Source organism: Rhinoraja longicauda, chromosome 17, assembly GCF_053455715.1.
Source record: "Rhinoraja longicauda isolate Sanriku21f chromosome 17, sRhiLon1.1, whole genome shotgun sequence".
NCBI classification, from domain to species: domain Eukaryota; kingdom Metazoa; phylum Chordata; class Chondrichthyes; order Rajiformes; family Arhynchobatidae; genus Rhinoraja; species Rhinoraja longicauda.
Window position 1 is genome coordinate 29,568,124 of NC_135969.1, and position 21,006 is coordinate 29,589,129.

Sequence of the window (21,006 nt, forward strand, 5' to 3'; positions counted from 1 at the left end):
TATTTTTTAGATGGATTTAGTGGCATATACTCTTTAGCACTGGCACAGAATTGTTGGGCGATGGACAGTCAGCGGATTCTCATTGATACACCTCAAAGGAGCAGAAAGGTAAATTGTCAAATGCAGGGTATTTTTGGTGATTTTTGTTTATGTAAGCTTGTTAAATGCAAGAAGCAGTTAATTACAAGTGGGGGGGAGGGAGATGGTGTCCATTGTTGTTGAATTCCACTATGACCATGTTAGAGATGACCGAGTAATTGGTTTCCACCTTGTGTCCCAATTAATATTTTTCTCTCGACCTATAAGTAGACCATCCAATCATTGTCATTTTGTTGCTTTCTATGCAAAACAAATTGGCTGCCATGTTTTCTGTTTTACAAGAGTGATAACATTTCAAACGGTCTTGATTAGCTCCAAAATGCTCTGAGGTCATGAAGGGCACTCATGAAAACAGGTATTTTGCTTTTAAAAAAATGTATATCTTTGTGTTGAATGGTGGTAGTGGGAATCACTATATGCTTTTGGGGATATTGTACTAACCTTTATGTCCTGTTGAAATAGTTAAATAGTCAAGTGAAGACCCCCATCACCATTGGATGTCATCAGAAATCTTTGACCAACTTGCCTGAAAGCTTGGAAACACAAGGAGCTGCAGATGCTGGTTTAAAAAACGAAGCACTAAGTGCTGTCATAAATCAGCAGGCTCAGCAGCATCTCTGAACAACATGAATAGGTGACGTTTTGGGTCAGGACCCACCTTCAGACTCAAGAAGGTCTCAACCCGAAACATCTCCTGTCCATGTTTTCTAAAGGCACTGCCTGACCTGATGAGTTACTTCAGCACTTTGTGTCCAGTCTGATAGGCTTGTTTGACCAGTTTCTCCTGAAACACATTGAAAGGGCTTTCTAGGCCTCTAAATTTACACAAATCTTTGTGGCAGTAATTCTATCAAAATATTTATTAGCTAGCTGTCCAGAGATGAGATTCATTGAATAAGGAAAAGTGCTATTTCACAGTAATCCGGTGTCAGTAGCATAGTTTTCAGATTGGCATTGAGTGCGTTACGTTTCTGTGACTTGAAGAATTTTGTGAAGATAGTGACCGCGATGGGGAGGTTGGCTACTGCAAATTAGGTTTTCATAAAAATGTAGTTCGATGATTAGTTTGCTTCAGTATTATTGAGAGCAGATTCTGGATTCTTGTATTGCCTATTGAAATGAGTTTCTAGATCCATTTTTTCCAATTTAAAATTTGTTCTTTTTCAGGTTAATTTCTATCTTGTCCACCTTCCAAGAAACTTGCAGAAATGTACCTAATTGCTGCTTTTTGCTGCTAATTGCTGCTATTTGTGCGGTCCATCTCAACTGTCGTTTACAAAAGCTTCTTCCATGCCGCTGTTACATTCATGCAAAGCTCATGCACAACTTCCTCAGCCCTAACTTGCTAATTTTCAAAGATCATCATCATTGGTGTTCAACGTTTGTCATATTGAACTGTTTTAAAGTATTAAGTAGAAAATAGATTTTAAACCCTACTTTGCAGTTTACATCCTTATATTTTGATTTTTTTTCCCCTTCTTCAGGATCTCCTCGTAATAAACATAACAACAAGAAATGTGACATCGCTTACCAGTGGTAAATTTCTGTGTTTGTAGTTTTAATTAGTCTACAGCTTTCTTCTATGTGTTATTTGTTCTTTGTCTGAAGCCCGATTGGTAGCTTTCTCTTCATCAATCTGCATGTGCATCTTCTGTTATTTATGTTACAGGCTCAGACGCTGGAAGCTGGTCACTGCTGGCTATTTACCAGGATCTGATGGTAGTCACGTGCTCATCCCCCAACTGCCCACCCAGTCTGGTATGAGAGCTCTTATTGCACAACTTGCTTTTAAAGTAGCATAACTCTGTAAATGCAATAGAAAGACAACACATTACTTTAACTTGTTTGATTGTGTTTCTGGGATCTTTTGAACTGGCTCCATTTATGAATGATTTGAAAAATAGCACCATCAGGTCGGCAAGTTAAATATTGCATTTATTCATTGGAAAGCATATGTATTCATGATCTCTTGTGTAACACTCCAAAATGTTAATGTGCAGTCAAATTGTTGCAGAATAGCAGATTTTTCTTTAGAAATTCCTGTATAATTAATCACAGTTTGCACCATCCTTAAGCGCCATCCTTAACTCCTTTCCCATCTCTTCCCCTGGTCACGCATCCCAACTCCAATGAATCCAGTGTTTCAAGGGGTTGCATTAATTGTTCTGTACATCAATGATAATTATTTATTTGTGTATGAAGAAACTGCAGATGCTGGTTGAAACCAAAGATAGACACACAATGCTGGAGTAACTCAGCGGGACAGGCAGCAACTCTGGAGAGAAAGAATCGGTGCTGTTTTGGGTCGAGACCCTTCTTCAGATTGACTTCGGGGGAGATAGATATGGAAGTGTGAAGGTGTGAAAACAGGGCAAAGGGAATGATCAAGGAAAATGTAGAATAGATCATTGTTAGCTGGGAGAAAGCAACAACAAAGCAAACAGACAAAATGTAGTCGGAGAACTGGGAAGGGGGCAGTAAGACTGGTCGGAGAACTGGGAACTCCAACATAACACCTTTCACCCCATCAGTCGTCGCATACAGCACATAATCCTCTGACATTTTTGCCACCTCCAACATAATGTTCAGTCACTCTCCACCTCCATCCCCTACCAGGAAGGTCTTAAAACCCTCCATTTCTTCCTCGACCACAGAACTAGCCAATTTCCCTCTACCAGCACTCCCCTCCTCCCACTTCCTTCAAATCCAAGGCGTAACTATGGGCCCCAGCTATGCCTACCTCTTTGTAGGGTACGTTGAACAATCGCTGTTCCAAGCGTACACTGGCCCTATCCCAGAACTCTACCTCTGCTACATTGACAACTGCATCAGTGTTGCCTCCTGCAACCATGCAGAACTCACTGACTTCATTAACTTTACTACTAATTTCCATCCTGCACTCAAATTTACTTGGACCATCTCTGACATCTCCCTCACGTTTCTTGATCCCATTGTCTCTATCACAGGAGACGGACATAGAAACATAGAAAGTAGGCCATTCGGACCTTCGAGCCAACACCGCCAATCAATATGATCATGGCTGATCATCCAAAATCAGTACCCCGTTCTGGCTTTCCCCCCATATCCCTTGATTTCCTTAGCCCTAAGAGCTAAATCTAACTCTCTTGAAAACATCCAATTAATTGGCCTCCACTCCCTTCTGTGGCAGAGAATTCTACAGATTCACAACTCTCTGGGTGAAAAAGTTTTTATTCATCTCAGTTCTAAATGGCCCACTCCTTATTCTTAAACTGTGACCCCTGGTTCTGGAGTCCCCCAACATCGGGAACATTTTTTCTGCATCTATCCTGTCCAAACCTCGAAGAATTTTATATGTTTCTGTAAGATCCCTTCTAAATTCCAGCGAATACGAGCCCACTCGACCCATTTTTTAATCATATGTCAGTCCCGCCATCCTGGGAATTAACATGGTGAACCTACGCTACACTCCCTCAATAGCAATAATGTCCTTCCTCAAATTAGGAGACCAAAGTTGCACACAATACTCCAGGTGCCATCTCACCAGGGCCCTGTACAACTTCAGTAGGACTTCCTTGCTCCTAAACTCAAATCCTTTCGCAATGAAGGCCAACATGCCATTAGCTTTACTCCCTGATGTAGCTGCATGTTTACTTTCAATGACTGATGTACAAGGACACCTAGGTCTCGTTCATTCTCCTAATCTGACACCATTCAGATAATAATCCGCCTTCCTGGTCTTACCACCAAAGTGGATAACCTCACATTTATCCACATTATACTGCATCTGCCATGCTTCTGCCACTCACCCAACCTATCCAAGTCACCCTGCAGCCTCATAGCATTCTCCTCGCAGCTCACACTGCCACCCAGCTTTCTGTCATCCGCAAACTTAGAGATGTAACTTTAATTCACTCGTCTAAATCGTTAATATATTGTAAGCAACTGGTGTCCCAGCACCAAGCTTTGCGGCACCCCACTAGTCACTGCCTGCCATTCTAAAAAGGACCCGTTAATTCCTACTCTTTGCTTCCTGTGTGCCAACCAGTTCTCTATCCATATCAATGCTCTACCCCCGATACCATGTGCTCTAATTTTGCACACTAATCTCTTGTGTGGGACCTTGTCAAAGGCGTTTTGAAAGTCCAGATACACACATCCACTGGTTCTCCCTTATCCATTCTACTTGTTACATCCTCAAAAAATTCCAGAAGATTAGTCAAGCATGATTTCCCCTTCATAAATCCATGCTGACTTTGATTGTTTGCATCACTGCTTTCCAAATGTGCTGTTATAACATCTTTATTAAATGACTCCAGCATCTTCCCCACTACCAATGTAAGGCTAACTGGTCTATAATTCCCTGTTTTCTCTCTCCCTCCTTTCTTAAAAAGTGGAGTTACATTGGCTACCCTCCAGTCCACAGAAACTGATCCAGAATCGAGAGGACATTGGAAAATGATCACCAATGCATCCACGATTTCTTTGGCCACCTCCTTGAGTTTTCTGGGATGCAGGCTATCAGGCCCTGGGGATTTATCTACATTCAGTCCCAGCAGTTTCTGACTAATGTGGATTCCCTTCAGTTCCTCCCTCCCACTAGATCGTCGATCCCCTAATATTTCCAGGAGATTTTTTGTGTCTTCCTTAGTGAAGACAGAACCAAAGTACTCGTTTAACTGTTCTGCCATTTCTTTGTTTCCCCATTATAAATTCACCTGTCTCTGACAGTAAGGGACCTACATTCCTCTTCACTAATCTTTTCCTTTTTACATACCGAAATAAACTTTTACAGTCTGTTTTTATATTCCCTGCAAGCTTTATTTCATGCTCTTTTTTTCCCCCCTCTTAATTAACCGCTTTGTCCTCCTCTGAGTTCTAAATTTCTCCCAGTCCTCTGGTTTGCCGCTTCTGTTGGCCAATTTATATGCCTCTTCCTTGGCTTTAACACTATCCTTGGCTTTAACACTATCCTTGGCTTTAACACTATCCTTGACTTTCCTCGTCAGCCACGGTTGAGCCGCTTTCCCAGATTTATATTTTCGCCAGACAAGGATGAACAATTTCTGGAGTCTTTAAATCTTTGCCATTGCATCTCCACTGTCAACCCTTTAAGTATAATTTGCCAGTCTATTCTAGCCAATTCCCGTCTCGTACCTTCAAAGTGTCCTTTATTCAAGTTCAGGACCCTAGTTCATTCCCTTTGCCCTGTTTTCACATCTTCACACTTCCTTATCTATCTATCTCCCTCCCCCTGACGTCAGGCTGAAGAAGGGGCTCGACCCGAAACGTCACCCATTCATTCTCTCCAGAGATGCTGCCTGTCCTGCTGAATTACTCCAGCATTGTGTGTCTATAATTATTTTTTTATTCATTTGACTACTTTTGAGGGATGCAATATTTTTATAATTAATTAATATGGAGCCTTGTTATTAACTTAATGTTGTTTTCGTTCCTATAGAAAGTAGGCTTTTTGCCTGCTGCAGGCAAGGAACAAAAGGTCACTTGGGTGGCACTAGATGAAACTGAACCATTGCCAGGCATCGATTGGAAAATTCTGACTTTTACACCTCCACTTGAACAAGAGAACCCTAAATTCAGTAAGTCGGAAAATAAAAAGTAATTGTATCGTGCTCTGTGTTGCTCATTACCGAACACCTCTTTAGCTAACTTTGGGTTTCCCTTTGTTCTCTATTTATGGCTCCAATTTGTTCATTGCTTTTCAGTTTTTAATTATTTTAAATAGGATAATTAAAACATGTTATTGAAGTTAGTAGGACCATTTAAATTCTGACTCGTGCTTTTTACTTGATTCCATTTGGCCTAAATCAAATATTTGTCTATAATATGTGCAAATTCAGTTTTAGTTCAGAAACAATGTTAGCAATGTTAGCAAATATTTGTCTATAATATATGCAAATTCAGTTTTAGTTCAGAAACAATGTTAGCAATGTTAGCAAATATTTGTCTATAATATGTGCAAATTCAGTTTTAGTTCAGAAACAATGTTAGCAATGTTCGCAAATTTAGATACTCGACAGAGCATTTATTTTTTGATAGACACTAAATGCTAGAGTCACCCAGCCGGACAGACAGCATTTCTGGAGAGAAGAAATGGCTGATGTTTTGGGTCAAGACCCTTCTTCAGACTCGGAGTTAGGGGAGAGGGAAACTAGAATTATGGAAGGGTAATTTTAGGTTCGATTGCAATGTATTGTCTTTCTGCTGACTGGTTAGGACGTAACAAAAGCTTTCCACTGTACCTCTGTGCACATGACAATAAACTAAACTGAAATGCTACAAAGCATGTAAGACTTAAAAAGGACAGATCAAAACAGATGATGATCAAATAAATGCACTCGTTTTTTGACCTGTGCCCTCTTGGTTTGACCTGTCGTTCAGGAGATATGCTTATTACAGCAATTATTGCTGATGGACTGTTGCAATTTCCTTTTCAGTTGTTTCTTTCCTTTTCACTTAGCTGCAATGGATTTTGAAGGTATCCTTTTGAACCCCAGTGAAAGAAAGGATGGTGCTCCTCCTCCAGTTATTGTTTGGCCACATGGTGAGTTGGCATGATTGTGGAATGCAGTGCTGATAACCAGATCAGATATAGAATTTGAAGAGCAATAAAAATGATGTATTGGTACACTCCTGTGTCCTTGGTATTATCTCTCACGGGTGTAATATCTAGAAATTAGATTTTATTGTACAACTGAATTGATTTTAAATGTTGTGATAGAATTAGACCTGAATCCCAAAATAGTAAAATAATCCCATAATCAGCAATCACTGTGGGCTTTCTTGTAATAATGTTCCATCTTTCACAGTTTAAATGTATAGGTAAAATACTTTAGAAAAATGAATGAAAGCCGCAAGGGTAGAGATCCTTTGTACAAGTGAAACAACTATGCAAGTATATGTGCATTCAAAATATGATGTTTATCGAATTTGCGACATAAACTGCAACAATGGCATAAAGATTAAACTATAAAGTTTAATAGACATTCCAAAATTACAAGATACTTCATGATGAGGAATTGTACTCAGCCAATCTTCACTATACTTTGCCTTTACTGTATTTTTTTTCCAGTAGCAACACATCAGATTGTAATTAGAGGCTGTCTATGGTTCTAAGGAGAACCATTGGCTACAACCTCCTCGGAGGTCAACACATCTTTAATTTCTATGCCTGTTTATTGCAATATGAAAGTCAGAGATGAGCTGAAACTCATATGCTCATTTGCTTGACATGCTACCACTGAAACCAGCAACAGAACCCTCTGGGGAGAGGGGAAGGTTGCCGTTCCTATTAGCCTCATTTGCTGTTGCTGCAGCAGGAAGCTTGACCTTTAAATGGATCTAAATTAAACAGGGTTTGTGCAGGTAAATGAAATCATTGGAGATTGAAGGGTGACCTTATGGAGATACATAAAATCATGAGTAGTACAGATAAGGTGGATGGTCACAGTCTTTTTCCAAGGATAGGGCTCTAAAACTAGAGGCCACGAATTTACGGTGAGAGGGGAAAGATTTAAAAGCATCATGAAGGGCAAACCTTTCACATGAAAGATGGTGGGTATATGGAGCCATCTGCCAGAGGAAGCTGTTTTAGTGGGTACAAAAACAATACATAAAAGACAATTTGACAGTTTCATAGATACAGATGACTTTGAGGAATTTGGGCCAAATAGGACAACTTCAATAGACATCTTGGTCACCATGAGCCAAAGAGCCTATTTCCATGCTGCATGAGTCTATGAGTCATTCAACTGTCATAAGTACCTCTAAATATCAGAGACTTTTAAAACCATCTTGAAAGGATTTTGAAGGCAGCGAAGGGTTGTCGAGACATTCTGTGAGAATGGTCCCAGTTTGTCACTTAAGGCCCTGTTGCCAGTTTGCCCATTGCATATCCGAAAGTCATCCTGCGGAGTGCAGTGTCGGATTGTTTGGACCACCGGGGTGAACATTGTGGGAGGGATGGGATTCTGTTCCACCTGGCCAAAAGAGAAAGACTAGAACTATCCCTCTGCCTCTAAGGAAGGTATACAAATTAGCATTTCAGGTTGGAACCAGATGAAAGGATCCTTTGGAGCTATCTCTTTCCCTTTCTGATACTAACTGCCCTACAGAGAAAATGCAGCATTTCTTGTTTTTGTTGTCACATTTTTATTTTTTGTTATTTCTTTCCCTTGCATTTTGCTTTTATTTCTCAAGTTTGTTCCAAACATATAAAGCATTTTATTAAAAATATCTTAAAGATACTATTGAGTTATGATCACATCTTTACCAGCCAGCAATCTAGCAGTGCACGCTGTTTCCATTTCCATACAACTTGATTGCTGATAGGAAAAGAAGGGTGACCATTCAATTTGGAGGCAGTAAGTTTAAACTGATGCAAAGCAACTGGAAAATGTTGCAGAAAATAAGCTAGCCTTTAACCTTCAGAGAGAATGTAACCAAAGAAACAATTTTTTTGATCCGGTTCACATAAATGTCTCAGTCATTCTTTGGTTAGGTTTGATTGGATGTGAATAGAATGTACATTCCTTTTAAAAAAAAAATAAAACAAGATCAACATTCTTAATGGTTTTTTAAGGGTACCAGTATGAAGGTTTACTGAATAAACCCAATGTAGACAGATCCAACCATTCTGCCTCAACCATCCAAACAAAATCAAGTATACACCAATAATACTGAGAGCAAATTTAATAAAGTAATGAGAGGAAGCTTCATAATAAGATTATTATCATCCTTTGATGTTATATAGGTGGACCACATTCAGTTTTCACAGCTGAATGGATGTTGTATCCTGTCGCCCTTTGCAAACTGGGATTCGCAGTCTTACTGAGTAAGTAATATGCAAGATCAAACCAGTCACCTCTTACAAATATTGATAACAAATTTGAAGGGTAAAATATAACCCAACTGTTTAGTTTTAAGTGGAATGTCCTTGGGCAGTATTTGATGTAAAGATGCATTTTTCCGTGTTTATTAGCTGCTTTCCTCATAGAAGTGTTACTAGGTGCTTCCCAGTGGCTCATGAAGAGCTGTTGGGATCAGATCGCTGACATCCTCAAGGATCAGATGGTATCATGTTGTAGTACATGTACGAAAGTGGGTTTAAAATGCAGAGCAGATAATGCATGTGAGATGAATGGTTAAATATCAAACGTCTAGCTTAGTTGTAAGCAGTCAGCATCTTTCTTTGTAGGTATGCAGCAGTCAAGTGTGGGGTTGTGTCAAAGAACAGCCCTATTTACTCAAAACAGCTCGTGCTTAATCTTTGCAATCAAGAAAAAAACTTATTTGGGATTTATCTGAAAGGCTTATCTTTGGCTCGTGGGCATTGTAAAAAGGATTAATGCCAATGGAGCTATTGAGCTATTTTAAACTCAAAGTGCAGTACTTCAGAGTTAAATTATGAGATTGGCAAGTATTGTATGACACAATTAAATATTACGTGTACAGCATTAGTGGTTGTCGATTCCAGTAATCATAAACTAAGCTTTTCATTAAATCATGAATCAGTTAAGATGGAAACATCTCCCTTTATGACCCACTGTATTAGAATAGGTATTAAGTTTATAGAATGCATTGCTGTATTATGTAGTGAGGGGAAGGGTCCTGATTACGAAAATGACGAAAGTAGAAGCAGGAAAATTTGGAAATGCATCATGGATGCATTAGAGACTGAAAAGGTAGATTTTCAGATTGGTTAGTGATCCCTTTATAAATTTTAATTAAACCTTTCCACGCAAAAGGCTCTTCACTGATGCTGAAAAAGCTAATTTTCAAGCAGAAAGCTCATTTTCTTCTGTTTCCTTCAAATGATAGTATTGAAATCCAAATTTATTACTTTAGTTGCCGACTCTAAAACTGAATGAAACTGTTCACAACTGTTGTTATTTATGATGCAGTAAGAAACCTCAGACCAAATATCTGCATCATTACCAGAAATGCCTCTTTCCATCTCGATCTCCAACTCTGACTCATCTAGTCATTCATCGAAAACATCCCTGCTTTTTAGTTATATCCAGGTGACCATTGCAATACATTCCTGGCCACCCTCTTTCATTTTATATTTTAGGTACTACAAAATAAATCACTCGACATTCTGTCCTAGCTCAATTCCTCAACTCCCCTGATTTGCCAGGTTACCTGTTAAGTAAACTTCCAATTCTTTTTTTAAACTTTCACCATTTATTTCAAATCTCAGCATGAATGCATTTCTCCCCATCTCCTTTTATCTCACTTGGACTCACGGCCCTTGGATATCAGTGCACCCTTTATTTTGACCCTTTATCATTCCTGAATTTAATTGCTGCCAGTGGCAGCTGTTTTTTTCAAACATTCCTTGCAACGATGCAGATTGGCCATTACTTTGCAGTACTGCAGTACTTTGCAGTACATTACTTTGCAGTACATTACGATGCAGTACTGGCCATTACTTTTTCCAAATCTCTGCTTCTCTACTCCATATTTCCTTTTTTGAAGTGCTCCTTAAAGTTGACATCTAAGCAACGTTTTGTTCCAGCGCTTTAATAGATTATAGGGTCAAATTTTGTTTGAAAAGTTTTTGTAATGTATTTGGGGAAATTTAACTTAATTGAAAGCACTTTACAAATACAAATTCTTATTACTGGATATTTAATCTCTGGTATTTACGTTTTGCCTCTGTATAAAGCAGTTTTAATTCATTGATTTTACAGTAAACTACAGAGGTTCCATTGGCTTTGGTCAAGATAGTGTCTTCTCTCTGCCTGGAAATATTGGAAGCCAGGATATGAAAGATGTGCAGGTAATGAGTTGCTCCGTTCAGCTGGTTTATGTGTAAAAGTTGGACCACTATTCCTAGAAAAGTTAAAAGAAGAATACTGTTCTTGTTAGAGGCATAAATATTCTTTTAATATCAAGTTTATTATTTATGCCATGATGAAGCAGAATTGCTCGCATCGAAATCTTTGCATGGTGGAATGAACTAGCCAATAAAGATGACCCACAAGCTGGAGTTATGTGCAGGTTACTGTTTTAGACCCACCTGTTATTTAAAGTCACTTATTGCATTTCATTACAAGAACATCATAAACAAAGTGCAGGGTCTAAAATTTGATTCACGAGGGGCTTCCTTGTAAACAGGAAGCAGATATCAACTGATATTGAACTTAATACTTAGTTTTATCCCATAATTCTGTAAAACTTAGAAAACTGCATGTTTGATACTCTCATGAATGTCTGATATGTCTAGACAAATACATGAATCATGAAGGCATAGTAGGCGACACACCTAACAAGGGAATCAGATTAATTTTGTACAACAGGGGACATGACATGTGGAGTTGTCATGGTCAGGGGATATAAAAATGCATGATAAGGATTTTGAAGAGGTTAGAAAAATGTTATTTGTTGGCCATTCCTTACTTACACTGCTTCAATCATCTGGAATGATTGCATGGTCAAAAAGTGTTATTTAATGATGTTATCAATTTCCAAAATGGAACCATTAATTGTATAGAGAAAATAAAAATGAACATCCTACGAAGTGAAATGAGCCATACACTATATTCACAATCATTAAAACATTCAACCATTCGCAGCACAAAAAACATAGTCATCACCCAAATTCTTGGTAATTGATTTTTCAGAAGTGCAGATATGCAAATTTATCTCTTTTATGTCTGTTCCAGAGCAGTACAAACAACATTTAGCGCACTTACATTAAAATAATCTATCTAATTGAGCAGCAACTTACTCTGTTTTTAAACTTTTCTTTGAATGCTTATTGAATCATTACGTGGGAACTTAGCAAATATTGCTCTACTGTATTGCACTCAAACTTGAAAGAAGTAAATAAAAGATCTGCATTGCAGACGAGAATTAATTCTCATTCTCATCTTTTCCAGTTTATTTTAGTTTGGGTTAAGATGGAGTATCATCATTTACTTCAATATTCTTTGGCTAATGCAAATCAGTGGAGGTTCTCACTCCTAATTACCACCCCTTGGTTACTGTCGGAATGTGTCTGTTGGCATCAGATAAGGACAAGAGCAGGAATCGCATTGTAAGCTGCATAAACAAATCCTCTTTGACCAGCCTCATGAATGAATTGCCACCAATTGTGCTGGTTGGCATGTCCAAACAGCAGAACAGCTATCATCATGACTAATAAAATATTAAATTCCATAATCAAAGTAAATGAAATTTTACTCAACTTGTGCACGTGTCAGGTACCTTCTGCAGTGCTGGATCTACTTATGATTGTTGAGACAGAATATGGAAACCTCACATTCAAAAATAAATAAGTGGAGAATTATAAATTTGTTTTCTAATGTTAGAAACATGACTTGTGAAATAAATGGAAATGTTGGCATAATGTAGTAAAAATGCAGAAAAAGTAAATCTGATAAATTAAACTTGCAGATATATGTCGGGAGGAAATAGGTTTAGACGATTAAATGACAAAATTGGGGTTGATATTCTGTGGTTATTCTTGGACTAGAGTGGTTGGTATTTGTATTGGAATTTCTGCATGAATGAGTAAAGATGGGCTGAATGATCTTTCTGCTCTCAGTGATCCCTTTTGTTTCAATTGATTCTTCACACCACCTTTCGTGATGAAAAATTGTGTTTGTAGCAATTGGGATTGCTCAATTCATAACAGCAGAGATATATCATGAAATCTTCAATAAATGAAAGGAAGAATCTCAATGTTTTGTGCTAACTTAAGAGCTTTGTAAATACTGTATTGGAACGTTACCTCAAAAGTAGGAGCAGGATTCAGTCTTGCAATTCTTTATTTTGCTCCAACATCACTGCCTAGAGATTTTCCTTTTTTTGCATTCCTTGCGTAAAGAGATTTCTCTTTCTCTTGGTAAAAAATATCTACATTTTACCCTGGAGGAAATATCCTCTAAACTTCTATGTCAACCTCTTCCTGTCAGTTTGAATGGGTATCATTTGTTATAAACTATAATAGTGTGCTCATTCATTCTTAGATGATCTCCTCATTTCTGTCTGGTAAATTTATGACATGCTGTCTCCAAATCCAGTATACCTCACTTTACGTACTGAGACCAAAACTGCACATAATAGTGGGCCTAATGTAATCTTGCTTAAAACACTCTATATAATCTTAGTAAGACTTCCTTAATTTTGAACTCGTAATGCCTTGAAATAAAAGTCACAATATAATTTGCCATCCTAAATGTTTGCTGTACCAGAATGGTTACAGGTGCTTCAACTTACGATGGGGTTACGTTCTGAGAAACCCATCGGAAACCGAAAATATCGTACGTCGAAATGCATTTAATACACCTGATATATATATCATGACCGGAAGCAAGCTGCGGCTCAATAAGGGGTCGCTGCCGTTTGCACCATTACAAAGTCGAATATTGTAAATCACGGAGCATCTGTACTTTTTAAATCTCCTCGTCCAACACTTCCCGATCTTCTGTTCATGCTAATTTCTCCCAATCATGTGGGTCTATGTTTTATGTAACAATATGTAATGTGATACCTTATCAGTTACATTTTAGGAATACAGATATTCTTCATCTACTAGTTCAGCTTGTCTGCCATGCTGATTAAATCATTAAAAAACTGAGATTTGGACCAATGCATAAATTAAAGCAGTTATCTGCATATTCACAGGATTTGGAGAGGCAATGCTCTGCAATCAATCTTTTTTTTCTGCAGCTGCTTATGGATGGGAACCAGAGTATGGTTTTATTCCTCTGCAAAATGTTGCCTATTTGATACCATATATATGTTTAATTTGCTATTATTACAAAAAAATATATAATCGTGGACAGATCATAAGCATCGTATCATTAAATAATGTTGAGTGAAAGTTAAATACTCGCTTTTATTTCAGTTTGCAGCAGAATTTGTACTAAAGGAAAGGTTTGCTGACACCTCAAAGGTCTTCATCATTGGTGGCTCACATGGAGGTTTTCTTGCAAGCCACCTAGTTGGCCAGTACCCTGAATTCTACAAGGCCTGTGTGACTCGAAATCCTGTCATTAACATTGCTTCCATGCTGGGAACAACAGATGTTCCAGATTGGTGAGTACTAAGTTAAGATCGAAGGAAGAATCTTGTCATGTTAACATGTTGTGCTTGCGTTAAAATTCTTAAACCTTTCGAAATAGGAGGTGAGTTTTGACAGGGCTCTAAATTATTTGACCGTTAATGATTTTTTTGTTCTGCCCTTTATGTTGGGTTAATGTAAAGGTAGCAAAACCTTTTGTCAATATTGTTACATTACTGATCCAATTCACCTCTGAGTGAGTCTGAGTCGCACACATATGCCAAAAGCCCCCATTTCTTAATTAGCTAATGTCATTCAGTGTCACTCTTGAAATCCAGTAGGGGAGCGCTGAATTGGTGTCGTTTCCCAAAACTTGGGGTAAAAATGGGTGTTGTATTGCTGCAGGTTCAGTGGAAAGAAACATCTGTGAGGGACAGCAATCAGTTTCAGGTCATTTATATATTTTTAATTGAATAAAAATGGTTATTAAACATATTTATGTTTAATTTCTTTTTTTTCCATTTAAAAAAATATTTCCCAATGTTTATGAATGTAAGATACATTCACAAACACTCCAGCTTCTGACAGTTTTGACAACTGATCAGTGTGAGAGTATGGCTTAACCAAATATAGAAGCAGTTCAGGTGTTGGTTCGATGTGTATAGCAGGAAGGCTGTAACTACTTTGAACAGGAACTTGCAGGTAGACAAGTGATGTGGATTGGATGTGGTCTGTAGTCAGTCTGTCATGCAGCACTGGGTTAACTTTGCAAAGTTTGGTTGATAATGTATCATTTACAACATATATGAATTGTTCCCTGGTTGTACCATGAAGGGACTTGAAACCAGGCATAGTCTACAAGTCAAACAAGGTTGGAAGGTTCTGGCTGCAGAGGTGAATTTCAGATCACATTTAAACGTTTTCCAGTCTATTTTTTTTATTCATTTTGCGATTTGTAATTTTAATTTTTTTCTTTTTTTGGTTTACTGGTTACAAAACTGGATCATAGAATGAACTGCTCATTCAGTCTCTGGTCTAAAACATACCTAAATCATAATGACAAGAAGACATATGTTAGATAATAATTGTTCATCATGGCCTTCAGATACATAGTCCCACTTCTTTCCAGTGTGGATGAGTGTATCATTCTATTTCTGATTATTTGAAATCAGCTAAATGATTGGGATTTAGAATTTTTCATTTTTTATAATTCAATAATACCTAATGGAGATTTATTGCAGCAATTTTTGAATTATTGGATTTAAATGAACAGGCTTTGAATTCAAGTGTGGGTATGTGGACCGAAGATAAAGCCCAAGGAACTTTGTGTTTTAGGTGCACAGTGGAGACCGGTTTTAAGTACACAGCTGACCAGCTTCCAACTCCTCCCTTATTGGAAGCAATGTTGAGCAAGTCACCAATCACATTTGCTTCTCAAGTAAGCAGTTTATAATTCTTCTTTCCAAACTCTGTGTGTTTGATATTATTGAAAGTATTTGTAGATGAGGTCAGCATTCCTTTGCCACCTATTGTATTTTTGAATTGAAGCCAATTAAAACAATTGACCTACTTTGGGGCAAAGTTGTATGAAGATGTCAATGCTGGGAATTGAACATCATTTCACTTTTAACCAGTGTTTGCCCACTTTCTGGATAAGATAGCAGGACCCAGTTTTTTAGTGTAAACCCTTCATTTAAATATGCCAATTTAAAGTAAATTCTTCAATGCTCCTTTTTTCTGCTTCTCAAAATCTCCCAAATGAGATTTTGAAGTTGCAGGCAACTTCATGTTGAGAGCTTATGCCAGCATGAACCAAGGAGTAAGATAAACTGTCTTTAACTCGATATATTTCATTTATCAATTTTTCATGCAAATAATTTTCTGTTTCCCCCCAGGTAAAATCTCCAGTGTTGATCATGCTAGGCGAGAACGACAAACGTGTACATCCCACGCAAGGCCTCGAGTTCTATCGAGCGCTGAAAGCCAGAGAGATTCCTGTACGGTATGTTTATAATTAATGAAATGGAAAATGAACTTTAAAAAATTTCTTTAAGACAGTTAAGGTAAAGAATTGCAGTATGGTGCAAGTTTTTTAAAATATAGAATGTAAGTACACAGGTTCTTTGGCCACACCAAGAAATCTGAGCTGGTCTGAAGAAAATCCCACGTAATTGAGGCATACTTCCTTTGCCATGAACAGTAATAAGAACAGTAATAGCAGCAGGATCACCATCAGCATTCTGAAGGATTTGTACAGTATTCATCTCGAGGGAATCTGTTTTTCAAAATAACCTTTTGCCATGAGACCAATTTGATCAGATGTTACAACACAACATTTCAACAGGCCAAGAGAGTACGACTCCTATCACGAGGAAAATTTGTAAGACATTTTATTACTGCCTCTTTGGAAGTAATTATTTAACTTGCCCTTGTTTTAATTCAACTTGGGCTAATGCAATACATTACCTTGCAGTTAATAAACAGGTTTTGAGTCCCCCTTTCTATAATCTTTTGGTGAAAAATATTTTTTTATGTAGCGGGGCAATTCTGTCGGGTGTATATAGCTAAACAAATAGTTTCTAAATTATATATTAAAATTTATTGTGGAAAAAGGAACTTGCTTGTGCTTTGGGTGTTTAAATTTAAACTGCTGATATTGTCAAGTGAATTATTCTAATGGTATGCCAAATATTAAACGATTTGTGGAGTCAGCATGAACAGATAGGTTGTCACCCCAATTATCCAACATGTGAATATTTCCATAGGCTTCCTCTATTTTGAAATTTAAATGGAATGGTCCAATACATGGCAGGTGACATTCAAAGCAGAAAAATACAATTTTTACATTTTGTGAGAGGAATGAAGACATGACGTCCAAACTTGAATTAAGCTTCAATCACCATCAGTGTTTGACTTTGCTGACATTCCCATCGTCCCTTGGTTACAATTTTATTTTAATGAAATATTCAACACTTTATCAGATTCAACCATAGTCTTGAAAATTGAATTGGATTACTACTTGTGAGGAAACACTTTGTAGGATTACGGGGAGAGAGAAAGACTACCTAGATGGTCTCCTCCATATTGTAGCCTTTTTTTCTGTGCAGTGGAATAAATGATTCTGACGTTGTGGTCTTTTTTTATATGTAAATGCCCAAGCAAATTCAGATTCTTTGGCTGTCAGATGCTTTGTTTCACTCTGGATCTGTAATTTGGCAAGTGGGATACATTAGGCAGACTTTTACAGGAAAAGCTGTTGGTTTGCATTATATCTCTAAAACTATATAACCTTACATTTGCTACAGCTACCTCTTTTAGTTTTGCTTATTTTTAACCCATTCGTTTATACCATAAATGTATGATTAAAATGTTTTCATATTTAGAAAAACAACTTGTATATTTTCCAGATTATTATGGTACCCTGATAACAACCACTCACTCTCCAAAGTTGATGCAGAGGCTGATGGATTCATGAATATCGTACTTTGGTTTGTAAAACACCTCTGATCCTGATTCTTCATCCAAGAGGTAGTCGGTGTGACTTGGTGCAAGATGAATTGTAGGAGCTGTCAATATTGCTGTAGTGCAGTCCATGAGATCTGAAATCCAGCCGGTTCTCTCAGGCATTTCAGAGATGTCTTTGTATGTTCTATTGGGGCTCTTTGTAACCATAGTTTGTATACATGTTTCACACTGAATCACATGAGACTGCCTAGAGTTTCAGGAATGAATCAGCATTGGTAATCATTATCTTTGTGTAGAGGGAGGATTTGGTGGCACACAAGTAATTTCTTCTGTAGACAGCTAATTGTAATTTAAATTAATGTATGCCATTTTTGTGCTATTAATGCCATTCTGCAATATCTTTGATATAAAACAATCCACATATGAATTAAATTATTTTCTGGTCAAATTCCCGAACTGTCATGCAACATTACAGTATCATTGAGTTCTGGGCAGTGTCCAGTGTAACTTTAGTAGCTATGTACCACATCAGCAAGAAATTAATTGTAAAATATTTTTAAAAAGATCCCAGCTATTCTTGATAATTTTACAAACCATCTCAAGAAAATTGAAGAACTGATAATTCAGTCGTGTGACTCTAGTGCACTAAAAAATACATGATTTTATGACTTCAACATTTGAAATCTTGATTGCTCGTTGACAGTCCCTCTTATTTGGTTACTTTTCAGCTTGTTTCCTGAGGGTGGCAAAACATTCCTTTTATAGTCTGCTGTTACATTGCCATCTGTTTGACAGAGAGAATCAGTCAGACTGGGAAACGAAGCACCTCAAAAATAAAGTGCACTACTTTTGGTACTGAAAAGGTGAAAGGCCTTGCTCGCCTTAATGCATTGACACATTATGCCTATAGCTCTCCATGGGTTTCTTGACTTGCATTGAAAGAAAAAAATAGTTATATATATAACATTCTACAGTATTGGAAATGATGAACTTTCATTTTTACAGCTGCAATCTTGTTGGAGGGTTCAAATAACATTTGTGAACCACTTGAGTTTAACTCCTAGCTTTTATATAATGTCACTAAAACCCAGGATTAACATTCAGCCATGACATTCCTCCCAGCAAACTATTAACATTTGCAGAAAGAATAATGTTGTGACTAGCCACACATATCTAAGAATTAACTTGTCAGGTGATAGAATAATTGGGTGGATAATAACTTCCTTGAGCAGACAGCCTCTTCAGTAGGGTTCTGCTTGGAATGCCTTCCCCCGCCAAAAATAATTGGTGAAAAAAAAAATGTGGTGCAAAATTGTGCCTTGACAACTGCTTTGACACTTGACTGTTAAAATTAGGATTTTAATGGTGTCAATAAATTTGAAAGTCTGTCCCATTGTTCATTACTGACTGGTCATTCCTTTGGCCGTCTTATCTATATATATTACTTAAACTCTCATCTTGTCTGTTTCTGGATATATTTGTTTGCGGGTTTGTGGATATATTTGTTCCCGAAAATACAGCCAAAACGGTACACGATAGGGCAACAATTTTAGGCCCACCATACTCACCATTGGCCTGCGGTTCAAATGGTTGTTATATTTTAAAAGTGTTTCACTTTTTAAACTTTAAAAATCACTTTTTAAACTTTAATAAATCCCTTTTCCATTTGCCCTGCCCGTCAGCCACCCCTGCACAGTAATACCTCTGTGTTCGACGTCACAATGGGAACCCAATGCAGTTGGGGCCCGTTGATGTTGAGGGAGGATTAAGTGGGGGAGGATTAAGTGGGGGAGGGGAGGTTGCTACACCAATACAGGAGAGGTTTGCTGCTAGTGTTGTAATAAACCTCTGAGTAATTCAATCAGAATTACCCTCCCATTTGGTGAAAAACTTACACATGTTCCAATGTTCTGATAAATATCTGGGGAAGTCAAGAGTATGGACATCTTGGACTACTTACAAAAAGTTGTGGATGGAGTGGGGCTTCCTATCTTGATTGGTAATACGATTTTAGAATAATGATGACTGCATTCAAATAAAATTTGATTTTAGCAGGAGCAAGAAAATTATGCTGTTGTAATTGAGATGCAACTGAAGCTGTCTGAAAAATATTTAAATACAATCAATTTTAAAAAAATGCTGGTGCTTTTACATTTCAACCTATGGTGAAGCAAGTGTAATTTGGAGCTATTATATATATCTTAGTGCCACGGAATAAATTAAGTAAAATTTATTGTGCTTGGTATTGTATTTTTAACGTAGGCTAATGATGCTGCAGCCTTGGAGTCGTTTTTCATTTCAGCTTTCGGGATGCTCAGGGAAAACTAACGAGTTATTGGGCATTGAGTATCTTATACTCAACCCAGACAAGTATCAAACATTATAACATCAGAAAATGTGTAACAGCGACCCTACCTGGCAACAAAAAACAATGCTGGAAGCACTTCATGCTTTAAGCAGCGCCTATGGTGGCAAAATACAACTTTTCGGTTTGAGACCCTGCATCAGGACCATGCTCGCAATCCTTCCTGTTCCTTCAGTCCTGATGCAGAATCCCGATCTCAAACGGCAACTACACCATTTGCTTCTACAGATGCCGCTTGGTGCACTGAATTTTTCCAACATTCTCATTTTAGTCTAGATTTCCTCTCTTTTGTCTCCACCCTCCGATGCGATCTTACAGATAATGAAATTTACGCAGGAAAGCTTTTTGCCAAGCCCAAAACATATCAAACATTCTCCAGTCTACTTTTCCTCAATGGCCAAGCATGAAATATAATATAGTAAACTTGTTTAAAACAGTGAATTCCCCTACTTCTGCTAGCAGAGCTTTCCACTGACCTGTTTTGCCATGCTGATAGCAACTTGCAAGATATGCTGCCATCAGCTCCTCTTCGCGTAGTACAATGTGCAGATCAAATGGACTGAGATAACCAAAAGAAGGAGCGCAGGCCCTTTAAACAAGAACAGCTGCATGTGAACAGGCCAAGATTTAGAAATGAATATTTGTTTTTAATTGTTAGTCCTAGAGATTCTGCTTGTGCATAATTTTCCCAAAAACCTGCCAAGCCTGCAAATATAGAAACTTTTTTACTGCAATTACATCAAACATAAATTTTGGTGGAAAAAAGACACACAGATAAGAGGAGTAACTCAGCAGGTCAGGCAACTTCTCTGGAGAACATGGAAAGGTGATGTTTCCGGTCAGGACCCTTCTTTAGATTATGGTGGTCTTTAATTCTGGTCTTTAAATCTCTATGATAGAGGAAGCTGGCTATGCCCATAAAACTGACCGTGCCCCAGATTGTGATAATGAACACAGATCAAAACAATCCTTTGCAGTCTTACCAGGATACTCTTCAAATGAAGTAAAAATGAAGGCACAAAGGTAGTAGAACTAGTGTAGATGGGGCATGTTGGTCGGTGTG

General features: G+C 37.8%; 1 protein-coding gene across 3 annotated transcripts in view; it reads left to right on the forward strand.

Moving 5' to 3' along the window:
- The window catches only part of LOC144601910 (acylamino-acid-releasing enzyme-like), a 42,738-nt gene extending 22,949 nt beyond the window's left edge, over positions 1–19,789 (forward strand). For 2 of the 3 annotated variants that reach the window (XM_078414457.1, XM_078414459.1), the window contains exons 12-22: positions 11–108; positions 1,584–1,635; positions 1,769–1,857; positions 5,540–5,678; positions 6,560–6,643; positions 8,852–8,932; positions 10,794–10,882; positions 13,958–14,148; positions 15,449–15,551; positions 16,009–16,115; positions 17,521–19,789. In XM_078414457.1, coding sequence (XP_078270583.1) covers positions 11–108; positions 1,584–1,635; positions 1,769–1,857; positions 5,540–5,678; positions 6,560–6,643; positions 8,852–8,932; positions 10,794–10,882; positions 13,958–14,148; positions 15,449–15,551; positions 16,009–16,115; positions 17,521–17,620 — 1,133 coding nt within the window. In that variant the 3' untranslated portion in view covers positions 17,621–19,789. The remainder of the gene's footprint in view (positions 1–10; positions 109–1,583; positions 1,636–1,768; positions 1,858–5,539; positions 5,679–6,559; positions 6,644–8,851; positions 8,933–10,793; positions 10,883–13,957; positions 14,149–15,448; positions 15,552–16,008; positions 16,116–17,520) is intronic. The other variant, XM_078414458.1, reaches the window with a different exon arrangement.
- The last annotated feature ends 1,217 nt before the right edge of the window (positions 19,790–21,006 follow it).